The sequence below is a fragment of the Euprymna scolopes genome, chromosome 19, assembly GCF_053919585.1.
Source record: "Euprymna scolopes isolate OS-2025 chromosome 19, ASM5391958v1, whole genome shotgun sequence".
Lineage (NCBI taxonomy): Eukaryota > Metazoa > Mollusca > Cephalopoda > Sepiida > Sepiolidae > Euprymna > Euprymna scolopes.
In genome coordinates, this window is record NC_136500.1 from 46,967,708 (window position 1) to 46,987,058 (window position 19,351).

Genomic DNA, 19,351 nt, shown 5'->3' on the forward strand with positions numbered 1-19,351 from the left:
AACATACATACGGACAATTGCCCTTTATATTACAGGTAGTAAATCCGTGACATTACCATTTGAAAATGGAACCAGGCTTGATGATTATAGGACAGAAATCCTCCATAATCTTCTGTCAGCTGGGAAGGATCGATATGATTATAGACTTCTTGAATATTCTTCAGCCATGCAACCTGAAAAGAAAAAAAAAAAGAAAAGAAAAGAAAAAAAGCAGCATTAACGGTTATTTAACTGTGAAAACCACCCGAAACTATTTCTTTCTAAATAAAAATATTTAAAACAAAACAACAAAAATAAAAACGTGAATTAAATCATTGAAAGAAAGAGAAAATGTGAAATAAAAAATTTTTTTGTACTCTTGACTTTAAAAAAAATTACCATGAGTCTCTTTTTGATTGCTGCTAAAACAAAAAGAGATAATTAAAACTAATAAGATCTTCTTGATTTATACATTTTATTCTGAGAACAAAATGTTCACAAAACAAAATTAGGCACAAGGCCAATCAAAAATGAAGAGGGTCGATGGTCATCTTTGTCACTGTACCTTTGTTGATTATTCTAATCCTAGATAGATCTCTCAATTACCATAAATTCTTCTTGATTACTGATGCATATTGTTTGATGGTATAAATTGGTTGAATATATATTTCGGTTTATTTGGCTTATTCAGGCTACTCTTCTTATCTTGAATGTAAAAAAAAAAAAAATTATTCTCACAACGTTTCAGTCGATCTAACCTCCAACCTTCTTTGAGTGAATGTTGTTGAATTCAGAAACCTTTCTACCAAACTCAAGAATTTACACAGAATTTCGAATAGAATCCTTTATTTAATCCATGGGGGTAGCACGCTCTTGTTCCATCACCCATGACTGGGTAGGAGTCCTAAATAATTCGCAATTGTATTTTGAACCCTCAACATCTGCAAACTGAATTTTGCTAAGTATTATATCCACTATGTCACGGGTCCTTGGAGACAGTTATAGTATGGATTTGAGGATCCTTAAACCTATTTTTTTTTTTTTTTTAAAGATGTACATGCTTACTACGTTGTAAAAATAACGCTTAAAATGAGAACAATAGTCCGAAGAATTCAGATAATACAAATAATGAATCCTCATCTCAAAATGTTCAGAAACAAATTTATATTTGCGAGATAAATCTGTGATTGTGTTGAAAACAGGAAACATTTCTGACAAAATAAAAAAAAAATCAAATGTTTGACCCTCCTTGAAATAAGCTAAAATCGTGAGAACAAAAGTCAATAATATTTAGTCAAATATGACATAAGATATACTAACGGGGGTACCCGGTGTTGCCCGGGTGTGGTGAGGTATGTGTGTGTGAGGGGGGTGGGGGTAAATCAAAACAAAATGGAAAATAGAGAATAAGCGAATGTAATAACCCTGTTTAAATGTTATAACCTTTTTTTTTTTAATCAGAAAAACAAAACAAAACAAAAAAAACAGTGAACGTGATGCAAAATAAAGAATAAGCAAACAAAAAAGAAATGGCATAAATAAAAAAAAAATCGGAAAAAATAAAACAAAAAACAGAAAATGTGATGGGAAAATAATAAAAACAATGAACGTAAAAATGGCATAAATAACCCTGTTTCAATATTCAAACTTTAAAAATCGGGGAAAAAATATCTGAAATCTAGGCTTGAACGTGTAATCTTAAGATAACGACGCTGTCACTATAACGACTAGTCTATGATTGCATGAACAAAGTTAGGTCGTTTTTTTTTATATTTAAACTAATTCAAGAAAGAACGTTTTTAGTGCATGTGTGCTTGAAGGGACGATTTTTTGCTACCCACTCCCTGTAGAAAAGTGCCCAGTTGAGGGTTAAGGAATTAATATTTTTAGCCAATTTTTTGATATTTGTTGTCCGAAGGGTCGAGCATACCAATCGATACCAATCTCGTGAAAATCCGTCGCCTTTGTGGAAAGTTGTAGGCAGACATACAAACACACATACATACATTTAAACAGATTTTTGCCCCTTATATTATAGACTAGCTTGGGTGCCCGGCGTTTCCCGGGTGTTTGTAGGTGTGTATTGAGCAAAAAACAAAAATGTTGTAGTAAACAGGCAGGCTCGAACCCATGACACGAAGGTGGAAAAGAAAGTGGAGGTGTGTGTAAGGGTGTTGGTTGAGCAAAAAAAAAAAAAGAAGGAAAATTGCGAGCGCAAAAAAACAAAAAGTGATAGTAGGCAGGCAGGCTCGAACCCGTACCACGAAGGAGGAAAAGAAAGTGAAAAAAAATGTGACGTGTTAGCTGTTGCACCCATCGCCAAACCGAAAGTGATGTAGGTTTAAATTAATTTCAAACTAATTCAATAAAACGATAATAGTTAAGTCAGTCTTGGTGGAAACCTCAGTTAAGATTACATATTAATTATACTACTTATCCAACCATGATATAATTAAGCAATTAATTACTTGTCTCTTCCCTTTCTATTTCTTTGTTAATCTTTCAGCCTACTGGGCGATCATGGCTGAATAAATCATTCTTTTTCTGAAATCGTGTTTATTGAATTAATAGAGCGCACTTCATGTAAAAAGACGCTGATGACTTTTATCACAGTTAACAAAATTGTCCTCAGTCCTCGGAGAAGCAACATACATGCACGCATGACAATGATGATTAATCAAAGGGGAAAATTAAGAAAAAAAAACTCTTTAGGTCATGGCATTTCGAAACTAAATGCTTCTCATCAGAAGAGAAGAGCCAGAATTATACAAAATGCAAATAAAGAAAGTGTTCAGAACATGTGTTCAAATAAGTTCAAAAATAGAATAAAATAAGATAATATAAAATATAATAAAATAAAAATAAAATGATACAAGTTCCAATGAATTCTTTTGTTTGGGGTTCCGGCAAAACGAGGAATATGGCAACTGTATATAAATCCAACAAGATAGACATATGTGGAGCACAAGTCTTGGTACAATCCTCGTAAATCCTGAAAGTATTTGTACAGCATAGCAAAAATCCTTAGAGTATCGGTAGAATCCTGTGAATTGATGTGAAAATAAGAAGATCTAGATAAGACTTTTTGAAATGGAAAGATAATTAGGGGAATTTCAAGAATTTGTGGGTTTCAATCCCGTCAAGGTAAAGATTTATATTGAGATATAAAATTGGTATTTTGAACATTGTTTAATCCTATTTTCTTCACTTTTGGATAGTTTTATTTTTTATCAATTTTATATATGTATTACCGTATTCATTGTTTACTGCTTCTATCTCCTTTTCTTCTTTCTCCACTTTCTCTTCTATCTTCCCTATTTTTTCCTTTCTTCTTCGATTGCTGGCTATAAATTCTTTTGTACTATTATCTTCATATATATACTATCCTTGTATGTTGTGCCTACTTTTAATTATTATTTACCATTTTATCGTATTCCTTCATTCTCATATGTGAATATTAAGCCAGTTTTTTTTTTCTATATTTGCATTTTGTATAATTCTAGCCTTTCTTCTCCTAACAACTATCTTCCCTACCTTTTCCTTTCTTCTTTTATTATTGGCCCTTCTTTAATGACCCCCGTTATTTCATAGTGGCCTATATTTTTTTTTTACTATTACCTACATATATTTATCTTTAATGTTCCCAATTATCTCATAGTGGACGGTATTTTTTTTACTATTACCTACATATATACTACCCTTCTGATTTATCCTTATATATTGTACCTACTTTTAATTACTTTTTACTATTTTATCCTATTCCTTCATTCTCATTTCATTTCTAAATGTCATTAAGCCAGTTTTTATATATTTGCGTTTTGTATAATTCTGGCTTATCTCCTCTTCTGACGAGAAGCATTTAACTTTGAAATGCCATCGCCTAGAAAGTTTTTTTTTTTTTTAAATTTTCCCCTTTGCTTTTATTTATTGTTCTGCTGATATAATAAAGTTATAATTTTCTCATCTTTCATTTAATATTATAGAATTATTTTATGTATGTGCATATGCTGTAATATATAAATTATAATAAAGATGCTAAATATAAATAAGGTTTTGTAACATTATGTCTTAATCTTAATCACCATAAGAGGACATAGGAGTGGTTAAAATCTTTTCTTTTCGGAGAATTCATTTTACCAGATTTATGGGACGAGTATTCTTCTAGTTGCTTTTTAGAGAAATAAAGAAAGAGCTCTAGTTCAAAGGGAGATAATTTGATTCTTTTTTTTCTTCTATATATTTATTTGCTAAAAAAAAAAAAAAAAAGGGATATGGAGGAGATGCAAAAAAAATTAGAGGCTTACCTTAAACAATGAATCTCCTAAAGTTGATTTCTTTACCTTCAGCCCAAGTTGTTTTTTAAGCTGTCGAGATTTATCTTTATTTTTAGGTTTAATGACGTAAATGATTGCGATCACTCCCGGTCTTTCTTTCTGGAAATATAATAATATTTAAAAACGTTTTTTTTTTCTTTTTTAACAAAGTGAAAAAATAAATACGATAGCCGTACCAAAAGTAATGCTTCCTATTTTTTTTATTCCGACCGAATGGATACGAGAGGATTACAAATTGCATTGTTATGATGACTAACCTTATGTATTCATGACTTGATAACTTCATCTCTCTGTTGCAGATATTGAAAGCAACCTCTGTCGTGTGTCAGAAGCACAGATGTTTCATTGAATTCCTGGCAAAAGTGCATTGAGAATGAGGGTGACTATGTAGAAAAATACATTCTGGAGCACAAAAAGTTACTCCTTTAAATGGTACCACTCTCGTTTTCGTAGCTCTTCAACTTTTTGAGTTAAAAATATAGGAGGCGTTACTTTTGGAATGACTCTCATAAATAGAAATAAAAATAAAACCATAGCAAAACGTTTAAATTCCTTAGAGAAATTGTTTTTCACAATTTAAATTTTTATTCATGATAATCAAAGATGAATAATAATAATAATAATAATAATAATAATAATAATAATAATAATAATATGGTGATTTCTGCATCGACTGGCGCCACATTAAAATAGTCCTGCAGGGTCAAGGAGGATGAAAAGATCAAGGAGGGAAAGCACTAACCAGACCCCTGCTTGATAAGTACAAAAAGGACTGGAATCTTTGGAAAGCTTATTGTCATCCAAATTCCAGTGAAGACCAATGGCAAGCAGCTGTTGCAATAATGCATATTTATTTGCAAAGGTTATCAAAAGAGATGAAGAGTATTAGAAATCTGGCACCCAAACTAGTGAGTATAAATAATAATAATAATAATAATAATAATAATAATAATAATAATAATAATAATAATAAGTTCGGTAATTACTGGTATTCGCCTGGGATCTGGTTTCTCCCAAAAGAGGAAATTTCTAGGGAATATCAAATTTACATGCAGTCCCCAACCACACGTATATCCTGGTTACATAAGATGGCATATAGAATCTGGTATTATAAAATGGTCACCCATGTGATACTGACTAGGCTCAATGTAGCTTAACTTGGTAATCTAACAAGAATTGCTGTGTCAATATTATTATGCTGTATAATATATTGCTAGTGAATATATTTTTTCTAGCTGAGGAGGATAGTATCATGGTGAATGAATATATACTACACTGATCCCCCAAAGGAGGAGAAAATGACTGGAAGGATGATATTATGCCAAACGAACATTATCTTCCCACCACCACCAAAGGAGGAGATAATGCCTGAGAGAATTATATAATGACAACAGAACAGATAGTACTTATTTTCCCAAATAATAGAAGCGGAATCCTGGGAAGAAAGTGCCATCGAACAAATACTATACTGCCCCCAATAGGAGGAGGTAAATCTTGGGAAGGTTCACCTCACCCACAAGGTAGTAAATTCCTGAGAAGATAGTATCATGATGAACAAAGATGGAGGTAATGCCTGGTAGGATGGTATCATAACAACAGAACAGAAACTACATTACTTCCCCTTCCTCAAATAGGATGTAATACTCACCTTTAAAAACGGAAGAGGAAATTCATGGGATGGTTGTCGTGTGATAACAGAATCGATATTATGTAAATCAGCCATTAAAAGATAATTTTTGAAAAAACTGATTTACGATTAAATCAGTTTTTTTTTTTCACTCATTAAAAATGCCTAATCATAAAAGCATTATTTTTTTATGGTTCCTTGAGTTTTAGCTATTACCAAAGTGTAGTAACTCCAGCGACATGATACATTTGATTAATGCCAGAAAATTTTAAACAGGAAGTTTTCACGCAAATGATCTCCCTTGAAAATTAATGGAAATTAAATTCTAAGAATGGTTTTAAAACGTTATCCTTTTCTTTTTATTAAATCGCTTTAATTAATATTAATAATTATAATAATATTACTATCAGCAAAACCATTGCATAACTACTAAGACATATAACAATAAAATTACAAATCTATATCTATATCATAAAATAAAGTTGTTTTTCTTCTGAAACTACAGATATTGTAAAAAAAATAACCAATAACTTCATATACTACACAACCAACCACAGCGATTTCTATTGCACGTTTCATGAAAAAAAAAATCCATTTCATCTCTTTAAAAAGATCCTTACATTTATTTTGGTTCATCTGCCTCTCGCAAATACATCTGCCACATAAAAAGTAGCAAACCTTTTTGCTCGCTTGAATTTATTTTTTCTCACATGACTCCAATACACCAGATCTTTTCTCAATACAATGGAAATAACTTTTAAAATGCCGAAATTATTCCATTTGAGCCTCCTTGCTATTTTCTACATAACACACAAGCTTCCAAATCAAAATAATAATTGCTCCCTGTCAAAAAATATTGTAACAGTGTCGTTGGATGTAACAATAATGATGATAATGATGATGGTGATGGTGATGGTGGTGATGATGGAGAGAAAGAGCATTGTCACAAAAAAGGTTGTTATGTTATTAATTTAATATACACACAATTATTTGTGGATATAATGAATTGATAAAGAAGAAATCTGTTTTTCTCACTGATAATTGGGATGACACTCAACAGCTATTAAAAACACACTAGCTGAAAAAGCTGGCATCTTGGATAATAAAAATGTCTGAAAATATGTCAGAAATGGCACCATTTGACTTTGACAAGTCTCATCTCAATGCCACCTTTGCTAAGAAAAACAGTTAACCTACTTCCTTGGCAGGGGTCAAATTAGTTTGGGGGTCACCCAAAATATATGTCAGATGTTATGAGTTTCTTTGGATAGAAAAAACAAGATAGCAGATACGAATTCAAGTGGCCATTAATTATTGTTCAGGCCTTAGAGAGAAATTCGGTTGACCCAAAATATACTTATTTTTTATTTATACAAAATAGTATTTGGGAAACCCTTGATTATGCAACTGAAGCTCAGGAGGAGGAGGAGGGACACTCCAACGTGAGTGATGGTGAAAGGTAAAGACCTAATAAAGGGTGAAGGTAATGGGACCTTCCTGTTTAGAGTGGCTGTCAGAGATACAGATTTGAGGAAGAAGAAGAAAAAAAGGAAAAAATTTTCAGAGCTTGAGAACTGCCTGAAATTGGTTTACTGAGAATTGCCAAAATAAAATCTTGTGGATTTGGAGGCGGGATAAAGAACCACCTGATTCTCAATATAATGAAAGGCAAAAATAGCCTGGATGACACACTTTGCCTTACCGCCGAAGGGCCCACACTATTCAAAGAAACAAAACCCCTTGACTTAAGTCTTATTCGGTTCCAAACCACTGAATCCACACTGTAAAGAGACAAGCCCTCAGATTTAGGGTTGATCAATCCGACTTTACTAATAGAAGCCGCCAGTTCCCAAGGATTTGCATCTTGAGTCAGAAACTTATAAATGATCAGAGTGTTGTAACTTTTAGTGAATAATTATCCTTTATATATATATATATATATATATATATATATATATATATATATATATATATATATTTCTTTTTTTTTTTTTTCTTTTCCAATTACGGGATTTCCTTGGATTTTACTTGTGCAAATGGAAATTCAATTAACTTTCTTGAAGTTATATATTTGGATTTTACCGTCACTGGATTATTTATCTTCCACCAGACTATCCATTCACGTGTAATCATCTTTTTTTTTTTCACCATATTCCCTCTGCTTCACTTTTTTGTTATCAAGTAAGATCTTCAACTTACTTGTTGTTTCATCAAATACTTTTGTATGCAAAATCCGATCCCGCATTTTGCTTATTCCTACCCTCTGATGAGAAGGAAAGTATTTCTTCGAAACTCTGCGAATTAAGGACTATCAACTTATCTAGTGTTTTCTTTTCAGATTAAATATGTTTTTAACTCTTTTTCAAAGTGTTTTTAACATGTTTTATTAACTGTTTGCTCGTATATATATATATATATATATATATATATATATATATATATATATATATATATATATACAAGTCCAGTTATCGACTTGTTATTCTTTTGGCTTGAAATGACCTCTACTTCTCAGTGATGTCAACTTGGGAGGCCAGGACAACGTATCCTCTCATTAAATAGATCCCTCGTCAAAGAAACAGCCCAGTCCCAGCAGCCAACTGAGACCTAGAGCAGACAAATCTGGTGACATCACTCACTGGATGTCATTGGAGAGAAAGGGGTACAATATGATTCTTTCACATGTAAATAATTTTTCGACTTTTAAACATTCTTTTATAAATATTTTATTGCAAAGCAGTTCAATCAAAATAAAACCATCTTCTATTTTTTCAACAAAACAATTTAAACGATAATTAGCTATAATTTTTCTGAATTTATTTCCTAATGAATAAGTCAATAAACATCTTTCATTAAATATTTTTTTTTGTTTCGATTTTGTTTGTTTTTCATGATCTTTCTCTCTCTCTCTCTCTCTCTCTCTCTCTCTCTCTCTCTCTCTCTCTCTCTCTATCTATCTATCTATCTATCTCTCTATCAACTATAAAATAGAACACCAACAGTACAAAATTATTTTTTTATGGAAGTTGCCCCGGACAAGGCGTGAAGCCACTTGATATAAGAAGCTAACAAGAATGAAAGATAATTATCGTCAAAATGAGAGATGCCTATTGGCGTCAGTCTTTAAAAGACCAAAGCTATAAGTAGGTGGAAAACAATAACCAGCAAGAGAGTTCCAGAAGTAAAGAAGCTACTGAAATAGATGGCTGTATTAGAATGGAATATCAAAACTGTGAGTTGATGGAGACCAAGAGACTAACGAGTAAAACGAACTGGAATAAATGAGGTAAGGAATCAATCAATCAATCAATCAATCAATCAATCAAACAAGAACACATGCCATAATAGTATTCATAGAAACTAGCGAGACCTGTGGAAATTCCACAAAGGACTCATTTATATGTAATATATTGATGCTGGCATTCTGTAGATTTTCAGTGTAAATGGAGACACTCTGATATTATGTAGCAAAAGTATTTATCTAAGCTAGCACAAACGCCCGGTAAAGCTCGATCGTAAAGTACGCTTAAATATGATATTTTAATTCTTGCAGATGTCATATATATTATTATAGAGTTAATGTTCTATCGATTTTTATAAGTTACAAAAGTTGCAATTTCAAAATTAAAAAAAAATATAAATATATATATATATATCCATATGACTTGGGGGCATTAGCTTGAATCGAAACCGAAATAAAAACTTATGAAGAATTCTTGATAAATTATTTCTGACAAGAAATAGAAAAACATAACAATTAAACGACACGGATGCGACATTGTATCAGTTCATGCATTCTTTTGGGGTTTTTTTATAAATTTAGTAAAAGTTGTGCAGCAGCCCTGACGTGCGAAATATAGGCGTCTTGCGTTGTGACACGATACAGATAAACAAATATGACACCCTGCCTCTCTAAGAGACAAGACTGAGACAGCATCGAACCAACGCGTTTGGTTATCAAAACTAACATTTGCAGAAAAAGCATGATTAGATCAACAAATGAAAAAATAAAAAAATAAAAAATGAAATGAAAGTCTCAAAAACAAAAATAGGTTCAATCATTTGATGTTAGAATTAGAAATGAGTCTGGAATAATAATAATAATAATAATAATAATAATAATAATAATAATAATAATAATAATAAAATGAATTTGTCAAACTAAGTAGAGATAAAATAATTATATCGGTCAACAAAAAAAAATAAAGAGATAAAAAAAGTATGATATTTCTATTTATAAATAGACATCAATATCATCTAGAGTTGAGAATAGGAATAGAACGAGAATAGAACTAAAGTTTCAAATAAGAGTGAGAGGTGGATGGGGGAGGGGGGTTCTCCTGCTGTCAAAGAGTAGAAAGGAAAGAAAATGAGAGATTGTTGGCGGGAGTGAGGGAGTTGGAGGAGATTTGGATTAGAAAAAAAAAAGAGTAAATAGATCTTTGTAATATTTCCCTCTTTCTTTCCTCCCCACCCCTCTCTCTCTCTTTCTTTCTTTTACTTTTTGTCTCTATCTCAATTTTTGTTTCACGTTTATCTTCTCTCTATATATTTATTCATTTATTTCACTTTTCCTCTTTTTTTCCACCTCCTTCTCCTCTCTTTATTTAATTTCCCTCTTCTTTCTCTCTTTTCACTTTTCCTCTTTTTACCACTTTCTCTCTCTCATACATTCGCTTTTTCTTTCCGTTTTTTTTTTTTGCTCCTTCTCTCTCTCTCTCTCTCTCTCTCTCTCTCTCTCTCTTCATCTCTATCTGTCTGTCTGTCCCCCCACACTTTCACTTTCCCTTCTTCTCCTTTCTCAACCGTTTTCATTTCCATTTTGACTTTCCTCTCGTACTTTCACTTTCACTTTCACTTTTGCTTTTCTTTCTAATTCCCTTCCCCTGTCTTTTTCTTGACACTATTTATAAACTGCAAAATAGAGAAAATCATTCATGATTTGCTCTTGCTGTTAATTCAATAAAATCTGACCATGCTTCATTACATCGCATTTGCAATGGCGTGGTTTTGGTTAGTCTGACTAAATTATAAAATGAAAGAAAACTATATATAAAAAAATGGATTTTTATCAAAAGGCTGCTCGGTTCTCTTGAGATACAATTTAAAAAAATAAAATCAAAGTAAAAAAAAATGCATCAAATTATGATAGCTAAAATAAAAATAATATAAAAAAAGATACCGCCCTACAATGTAAAGTAAATTTTTATTGAAATATCTAAATCTTCGCGTTCCATTATTTTATGTGCAAAGAAAGCGATTGATTATTGATTATTTAAGGGTCAGTTTTCAACATCCAATTTGCATTGTTTGTTTTTTTTGTTTTTGTTTTTTCACTTTTGGTGTCACCACTTATGTCAAATAGATAAGACGGAAATGATTGCCGGCTGAACATGAAAAACACTATGGAACTATTCACATTAATCTATGATATAAATTAAATTTGATTACTTATAGGGTGGTCCATGATAAAAAATTGTTCATGCTGGATTTGAAGAGAATCGTTGTAATCAGCAGGGAAGCAATTCTCTGGTAATGTGTTCTACAGGTGATAAGTCCTTTAGAATTAGCCAGTGATTAACCTTGTTATTATACAAGGATTGTTTCAAAATTAGTGCCTCCTATTTTTTGCTCCACACAAATGGATCAGAGTGGCTTGCGAATTGCATTGTTATGATGATTTCACTGACAACGTAACATCTGCATAATTTGGTACAATCAAAGAATAAAGAATATATACATGCATACACAACACACTCATTACTTACACAAACCCTTATGCATAACACTTGCAGACCCGTGACATAGTGGATAAAGTACTTGATAAAATTCACTTGTAAAATTACACTCTTCTGGAAGTTGAAGGTTCAATCCTCAGTGCTCTGCAAGCAACCATTGTAAAAGAGTAATAAAGAGCGCAAGAGTTGTATGCTCAGTCCGTCAAGTCCAAAGTAGCTGAGCAGCGGCTTGGCTCCAACCAGTTTTGGCATATAACAAACAGAATCCTGAACAGAAGTGTGTGCTCTATCCCAACCATCATACATGGACTTGAGGTAATCTTGTCAGCATCAGACAAAGCCAAACTCTTTGTCAAGAACCTTGCAGCTAATTCTACCCTATGTGATCAGGGGCACCACCAAATCCACATATTTCCTCCTATGTCTGAAAATATGTTATGCGACATACAAATATCTGTGTGTGATGTTACCAAGCTAATCAAAAACCCTCGATTCCAGCAAAGCAACTGGCGCTGCCAGCATTCCAATTATAGTACTGAAAAAGCTTCAGCCAAAACTAGCTCCCATACTTACAAAGCTGTTTAAGCGTTGTCTTAAGGAGAATTGCTTCCTAATACCCTAGAAAACCTCATCAGTATGTCTTGTATTTAAAAATAAAGGTCTACTCCACAAAATCTCCAGCTATGGTATAACAGGAAATGTCTTTTTAATTATTAAATCATTTCTCTCTGATAGGTTCATAAGAGTAGTGGTTGATGGACAGAAATCAGAAACTCATAGTATTAATGCTGGAGGCCCTCAGGGTTCTATCCTGAGCTCAACTCTGTTCCTGATCTACATCAATGATCTCCCAAATCACATCCTAAGATCATTCGTAGACATTTATGCTGACAATACTACTATCTATGGCAACACTTCAAAGGCTGTAAACGACCAAGTTCTCCCTAATTCTCTCTCCTCTGATCTTGATCACATAGTGCAATAGGGAAAGAGGTGGTTGGTTAATTAATGGCGCTTGTCTTGGGGAGGCTCCATATTTTGACAAGCATCTAGGTCTGACCTTTATTCCTGATCTGAAATAGAACACATGCATCAAGTCCCTTGCCAAGGCTGCTGGAAAAATGGTGGGATCATTCTACTGCTCCAGTAGATATCTCACCGCGGATGCAACTCTCTACTTGTATAAGAGACAAGGATGAAGTATTGTTGCCAAATCTGGGCAGGATCTGCTAGAAGCATCTTATCCTGCCTTGACAGAGTTCAAAGTAGACTTCGTATCCTAGTGGGGGATACTCTTTTTTCTTCCCTGCAACTTCTTTCCTACAGAAAAGACTGGATACACAAACAAAGAAAATCAAATATTTTTCAAAACAAAAACGTATAATTCAAATTATAAAAAAATGTTAAATTAAATTAATTGGCTACATGAACAAATATAATAAAAAATTTGATAACCTGAAAAAGTTAGAAAATGATAAAATCATTTATATTAACTTTTTTGTTATTGTTGTTGTTAAAGTTTGAATTTTCACCAAAAACATGGTTTTATCAAGGAGAGGATATTCTGACGTAGTTTTCTTTTATTTTTCTTCATAATGTTGTTATTAAGAGGTCGAACCTCCTGAAGAGAAAAAACGTCTTGCATCAGGGCTGTTTAAAATCCGTGTGTGTAATCACTTGGTTTGAGAGCGAAATTTAAGAAATGGAGCGTCACACAGTTTAGAAAACATTTTTTATATAAATCTAAATGATAACATTTGAAAACCTGAAAATGTTATGAAATGATAAAATCATTTTTATTTACTTTTTTGTTGTTATTAATAATGTTTCAACCCTTAAAAAAAAATAGGCTTAAAATTTTTTAAATAAATTTATTTATAAATAATGCTATAAATTTATTTTTTGTGAGAGAACTGCCACAAGGCATCAAGTTGGTTAAAAATTGACAAACAGTTTTCACGCTTTTTTCGGCAAAGTTATCAATAACTATCAAAAATCATTCCATCGACAAATTCTCTCTCTATGTAGAGGATTGCCAAGTCTGTAAGCCTTGTTTGGCTCATTGTTGATCGAAGTTAGTTCTTTATAAGCTTCAGTTTCAAGAAAGAGCGCTCACAGCTGACAACGCTAATAGCTCAGGTAAGGAAAATGCGCAGCAAGATCACAATATTAGGGACAGAATCCCCAAGGTGGTATTTCTGCGTGAAGTTCAAAAGTTCAAGAGGTCCATTGATTTCGTCTTTACATGAAACTTTCACAAAATATTGCAATCTTTTTCTTTCGCCAAAGAATTCCTCTTTTTCTATATCTTCATCAACATCACCAAGCTGACAATCATAATTATTGTCAAGCAGATTTGACGGCGCAAGAAAAGCATCGTGAACCTGTTAAAATCTGCAAAATATTTCTTCAGTTAACCTGTCCATGACAGACAGCATTTCTCGCCTCAATCAATCAGTCAATCTTTCACCATTTGTTTCTTTTTGCAGACATGGCACTTCATGCTTATCCTCAGAGCAGAGCAGAGTTTTTTTTGGACTCGACTATTGCAGTTTCCACCATCTTTTTTCTATTCTGAAGAAAGCAATCTCTCAACGCCGTCAGCCTGACAGAACTTTGTTACAGATCCAGCCTTTTTATTTGAAAATACTTCTGGGGATCATTGATTTCTGGGAGAATAGTTTTCCAAAGCTCGGAAATAAAAGAAACAGAAACGACAATACCGAGTTGAGAATTAAAGATGCATCTGACCTTGTTGTTGTATTTTCTCCTTCTTCCGTGAGCTGTTCCAGGTCAATGGCGACTTCCAATAATTTTTTTATCACAGCATTTACAGCGTCTGCTTGACTACTTCATCTAGTTTCCACAGCCCGCTTGATACTTAGATCGGTCAACTGAATCAAGACGTACCAGCACTGAGTAGATGCAGAAAAGAACGTGAATAACTGGTCCAGTATGTCAAAAAATGTAACAGAGTGAACTGCTACAGAAGCTGCATGTACACAAGCTAGATTTAGTGAATGACTTGTGCATGGCACAAATAGAGTTTTTCGGTTGATTTTGGAGATGTTTGTCTGCACATCTAATTGGTGGTCTGCCATAACAGCAGTATTCTCAAATGCCTGGCCAATATAGTCACCAATCTGATCCCATCGTTCTCCAGTTCTCTCAAAATTAGTTCAAAAATTCCCACCACAGTTTTACCTTTTGTTTCGATGAAGCAGAAAAACAACTCCTTTACCTTCACTTCATTTTCGTCAATTTTTACGCTGCGCAACACCTCACTCATCTGGTCCTCATAAGATACATCAAGGGTGCAATAAAAAATTATGCAAAAATACTTGCTTTCCTTGATCTGGTCGATGATTTTCTTTCTCACCTGCTTTGCAAAAATGCCCCCACATTAATTTTGAATTTCTGCTGACAGATAAGAAGTAGCGATTTTATTTCCCAGGTCAACTTTCACCAAATGTTCACGGAGCACAGGGTCATACTTGGCCAATAAATTTACCAATTCTAAAAAAAATCCCTTTGTTTTCTTGATATCATTCATCATCATGGATGTCTTCCCAGTGACCACATAGTGCCATGTTCTGCTTAGTGAGAAACCTGATGATATCCAGCAATCTAGCTAAGATTTCCTGCCATTCTTAGTTTCTTTCTCAATAAGATTTTGCTATATTTTGTCAATTACCTTTCCTTCAGAAAGTCGGATCTCTAACTCCTTCCAGTTGAGGAACGCCTGAGCATGAGATGTGCTAGCTTCGTGTTTATATATGTTTGGATTTAATTTCCACTAATTCATAAAAACCACATCAGCAGAAAAAACTCGACAGTCGAGTTGAAAACAGTCTGTAGCAAAAACAAAATAAGGCTTCTCTGGAAAGAGAATACACCATCTATGTTTGCAAACTTTTCTCACCGTTCCACAAAACCCGATAGAACCAGTTTTTTGCTAGCTTTCTGACGTTGCATTTTGTTTTCGTTCCTGGTCGCACAACTTACTTGAATTCATGATCGAGGTGCTGCACAGCGGCAGATCCCTGCCAAATAAGTATAGCGCAAATTTCATGGTTAATCGCAACAGGCCAATGACCAAACATCTGTAAAATCGGTTGCAGTGTATGTTTTCCAATTCTTCAACTTCACGCACATCATCATCATTAATAGTTTTTGTTTTTTATCAACGCTGTCAATGTCAACTTCCGAAGTAAGAGTAACAACGTTAGCAATATCAACTTTATTTTCGGCTTCAGCAGGATTTTCGCCTTTCATTTCCGTCATTTCAGCTGTAGAAGTCTTTTTGATGAATTTCAAAAACGCGCCTTTATTCTTTTTTTGCTTCCTCTTCTTTTGTTTCTGTGCTTTTTACAGAATGCCGGACCGCTCTCCTTCATTCTCTTCATTGCGGTACCTTCTTTGAAAATTTATGCAAATATTCTCTATATAAGCACCTTGTGTTGTTCCATACTAGTACCACAAAACGTAAGATACCCCGCTCCCAAATAAGTTTTCTGAGATACCTATCTCTAAGAATATATATATATATATATATATATATATATATATATATATATAGAGAGAGAGAGAGAGAGAGAGAGAGAGAGAGAGAGAGAGGGAGGGGGAGGGAGAGAGAGAGAGAGAGAGATTCATCACTAACATCCCCCCTAAAAAAAGAAACTTACGGGGAACGAGTCTTTCATTTTATTTTCTACTAGTAGTTCAGCCCGGATTTGCTCGGGCTCTATGTACTGTTCATAACTTTATGTGCATATGTATATATATATTACAAAGTTTGACTCATGTCCAGGTTACCTACGTCTAAAATTTCAAGTGTTTAGACCCAAAATTTGCGTAGGAGTTTGGTAAAGTCTGCAAAGATCAAATCTTTCAACTGACCTCTTGGCAGCCAAATTTTCGCCCAAAAACTGATTAAAAAGCTTGCTGCATTTCTGAATATCTTTTATGTAAAATTTCAAATGTCAGAAGTCAATTTTTTTTAAAATTTGACCCCAATTTTGACCCCTTAACAGTTATTATCTTGGGCTCAAATCAAATACAAAAAGTTTGATCCATGTCCAAGTACTCTCCATCTAAAATTTCAAGTGTTTAGACCCAAAATTGGCGGATGGGTTTGGTAGATTTTTCAAAGGTTAAATCGTTGAACTTTGATCCCTTGATGGCCAAATTTCTGTCCGAAAACCGATTAAAAAGATTTTCCCAAATCTCGAGTCTGTAGACTGAAAATCGACAGAGTAGTTTGGTAGGGAAATGTACACACACAGACACACACAGACAGACAATTTTACTTCAATAGATATATAGATTTTAAATGATATTTATTTGTTTTTGACTATTTTCCATTCTGTTGAGTATTTTATTTTCTATTTTTGCGTGATTCAGTCTTCAAAATTGTGCACAAAACAAACCTGAAAACGAGGCTCCTCGCTCTTTCCTCACAAAGAAGAAGGGAGGGACATTTTTTGCCATCTCGAATTCTTACGATTTGTAAAAAGTTAATATTTGAGATGAAATAAAAAGCGTTTAAAGCTACTTTAAAACACCAATAAATGATTCAGGTAGGTTGTAAAGTAACTTTTATAGCTAACGTTAATATTTCTTTGTTGTATATATATTTTTTTTACTAATTTTTCGAATCTCTGTGTATTGTAAAACGCCCCCCCCCTAAAAAATAATTAAAATAATAATTAAGTATTTTTCAAAGTATTTCCTTATTTAACAAAATATAGAAAAATACAAGGGATGGGCAATCTTGACTAAAGTCAGATGCAAAATGGCGGCTGCAAACAAATGCAAAAAATGAAACGGAACGCCAATTTTAGCGAAACGCAATGAACGAGTCGACTGTACAGCCTAGCAAGAAAAAAACAACAACTCAACTGCTGATAACAACTAATAATGAGCATGTTTTAATTTTTAACTACTCTATACTTGTGAATATGTTAATAATGAAATGAAATAACTAAGAAATGTTTTTGTTTCAACTAGACTGTAGTTTCACATAACTTTTTAATAAACAAAATATACCGTAAAAATTGAATTTCATCGTCCTTTCTCTGCATAATTACAAAAACAAAACAATGAAATGAAAAAACTAAGAACCTTTTTTCATCCCCCCCACATAGGACTGTACTTTCACAAACAGAACTGTAGTTTCACATAACAACTTCATAAATAATGCAATAAAATAGGAATAAATGAAACATTAATAGAATAGAAGGGTCACCAAGTGGCAAGTGCTATATAAAACATGAACAGACTTTGTAAATGAATAAATGGAGAAAAAAAACGATCTTTTCTAACAAAATTTTTATACAAGAGATAAGAATATAACAAGTATTTTAATACAAGTAAAAAAAAGTTGAGTGAATAGTCACAAATCAAAATGCTTATAGTGCAAATAATATGCGCATATAAGTAATATACATAAATGAATGTTTGGCAGTGTGGTATTGTGTATGTGTATTCGTTGATTTATCTTGTTTTGTGAGTGCATGTATAGATGTAACACTGCGTTTCTGTTCGTTTGATTCTTTTAGTATGTAGAAATGTGATACAAGCTTGTATATGAGTCATTGAGTCCTTTCTGCCTCCTTTAACTAAAAAGTCTGAGTGGGAGGTATTGGATAGGCGTTCTAACATCCTGTTTTCCAATGCAGGTGCAGCTGATGAAGTCTGAGGAAAACTGGTTTTGTTGATCTGTTCTTAAAGGAATTTCTAAGTTCGCACTAGCTTACTACTTTCGCATATGAGTTTTACTTTGTGGAGTTTTGGAAAGATTCGCATTGGTTGAAAATACTTTAACACTTTTGTATAAAAAGAAAACTTTGGAAGTGACGAAGTGAGCGTGTCAAAACGAACCAAAGAAAGAAACAGGGTCACTAATTTACGTCATTAGCATTTTTAACACTCACCAGAATCGCTTTGCAATCCGGCTACAAACCTACTCCTTATCTGCTTTCGCCATTACCCACAACTTTGGACAAAGTTTAAACTTTCAGATGACAATTTAAAGGTAGTCATTCATCTTGTTCCAGTTTTCCCATCTTTTGTTGGCATCGGCTTGACTGGCTTTACGACATAAGCTCATAATGACAAAAAGAGCCAGAACCAGTGGAACTCAGCATACAAGGCTATTGACAGACCATTCTTTCTGAGTTCTTGTGATAGCACATATTTGTATTCCTTCAACATTCTGTACCTACAGATTTCAAGGATCTTGGACAATGGAACTAGAATGGAACAAATTCTTAAGACTGTCAAGCTTGGAGACTAGGATTACAGGCTGCCAGAAGACGTCCAAATTCTGAGCAAGAAATAAAATGAAGAAATGGAGGAGGGGGGGGGATGATGATGATGATGATGATGATTCGCATCTTCCAATGGTGCAGATTGTGAACCCACGTGACTTATTTTTCACAATTCCTTCCGATCCAGGTTGTTGATTTGATTGTTTGGTTGATGGGCGTCCAACTGTTGAGAGATGTTCAATCAAAAACACTTTCTCCTTAGCTTTCTTCTGCCTCTTTTGCCTTCTAACATAGCCTCAAAGCATAACTTTGATAGGCCATTGAATTGAACATTGAGTCAAATCCAAACAAATTTGACGATAACTTGGCATTTTTTTGAAATTCGAATTCTGAAATAAAAAC

General features: G+C 33.4%; 1 protein-coding gene across 2 annotated transcripts in view; it reads right to left on the minus strand.

Moving 5' to 3' along the window:
• LOC145303554 (uncharacterized) overlaps window positions 1-19,351 on the minus strand; it is a 322,732-nt gene that overhangs the window by 163,528 nt on the left and 139,853 nt on the right. For both annotated transcript variants that reach the window (XM_080145059.1, XM_080145060.1), the window contains 2 exons: window positions 4,284-4,412; window positions 57-173 (listed from right to left, as the gene is read on the minus strand). In XM_080145059.1, coding sequence (XP_080001185.1) covers window positions 57-173; window positions 4,284-4,412 — 246 coding nt within the window. The remainder of the gene's footprint in view (window positions 1-56; window positions 174-4,283; window positions 4,413-19,351) is intronic.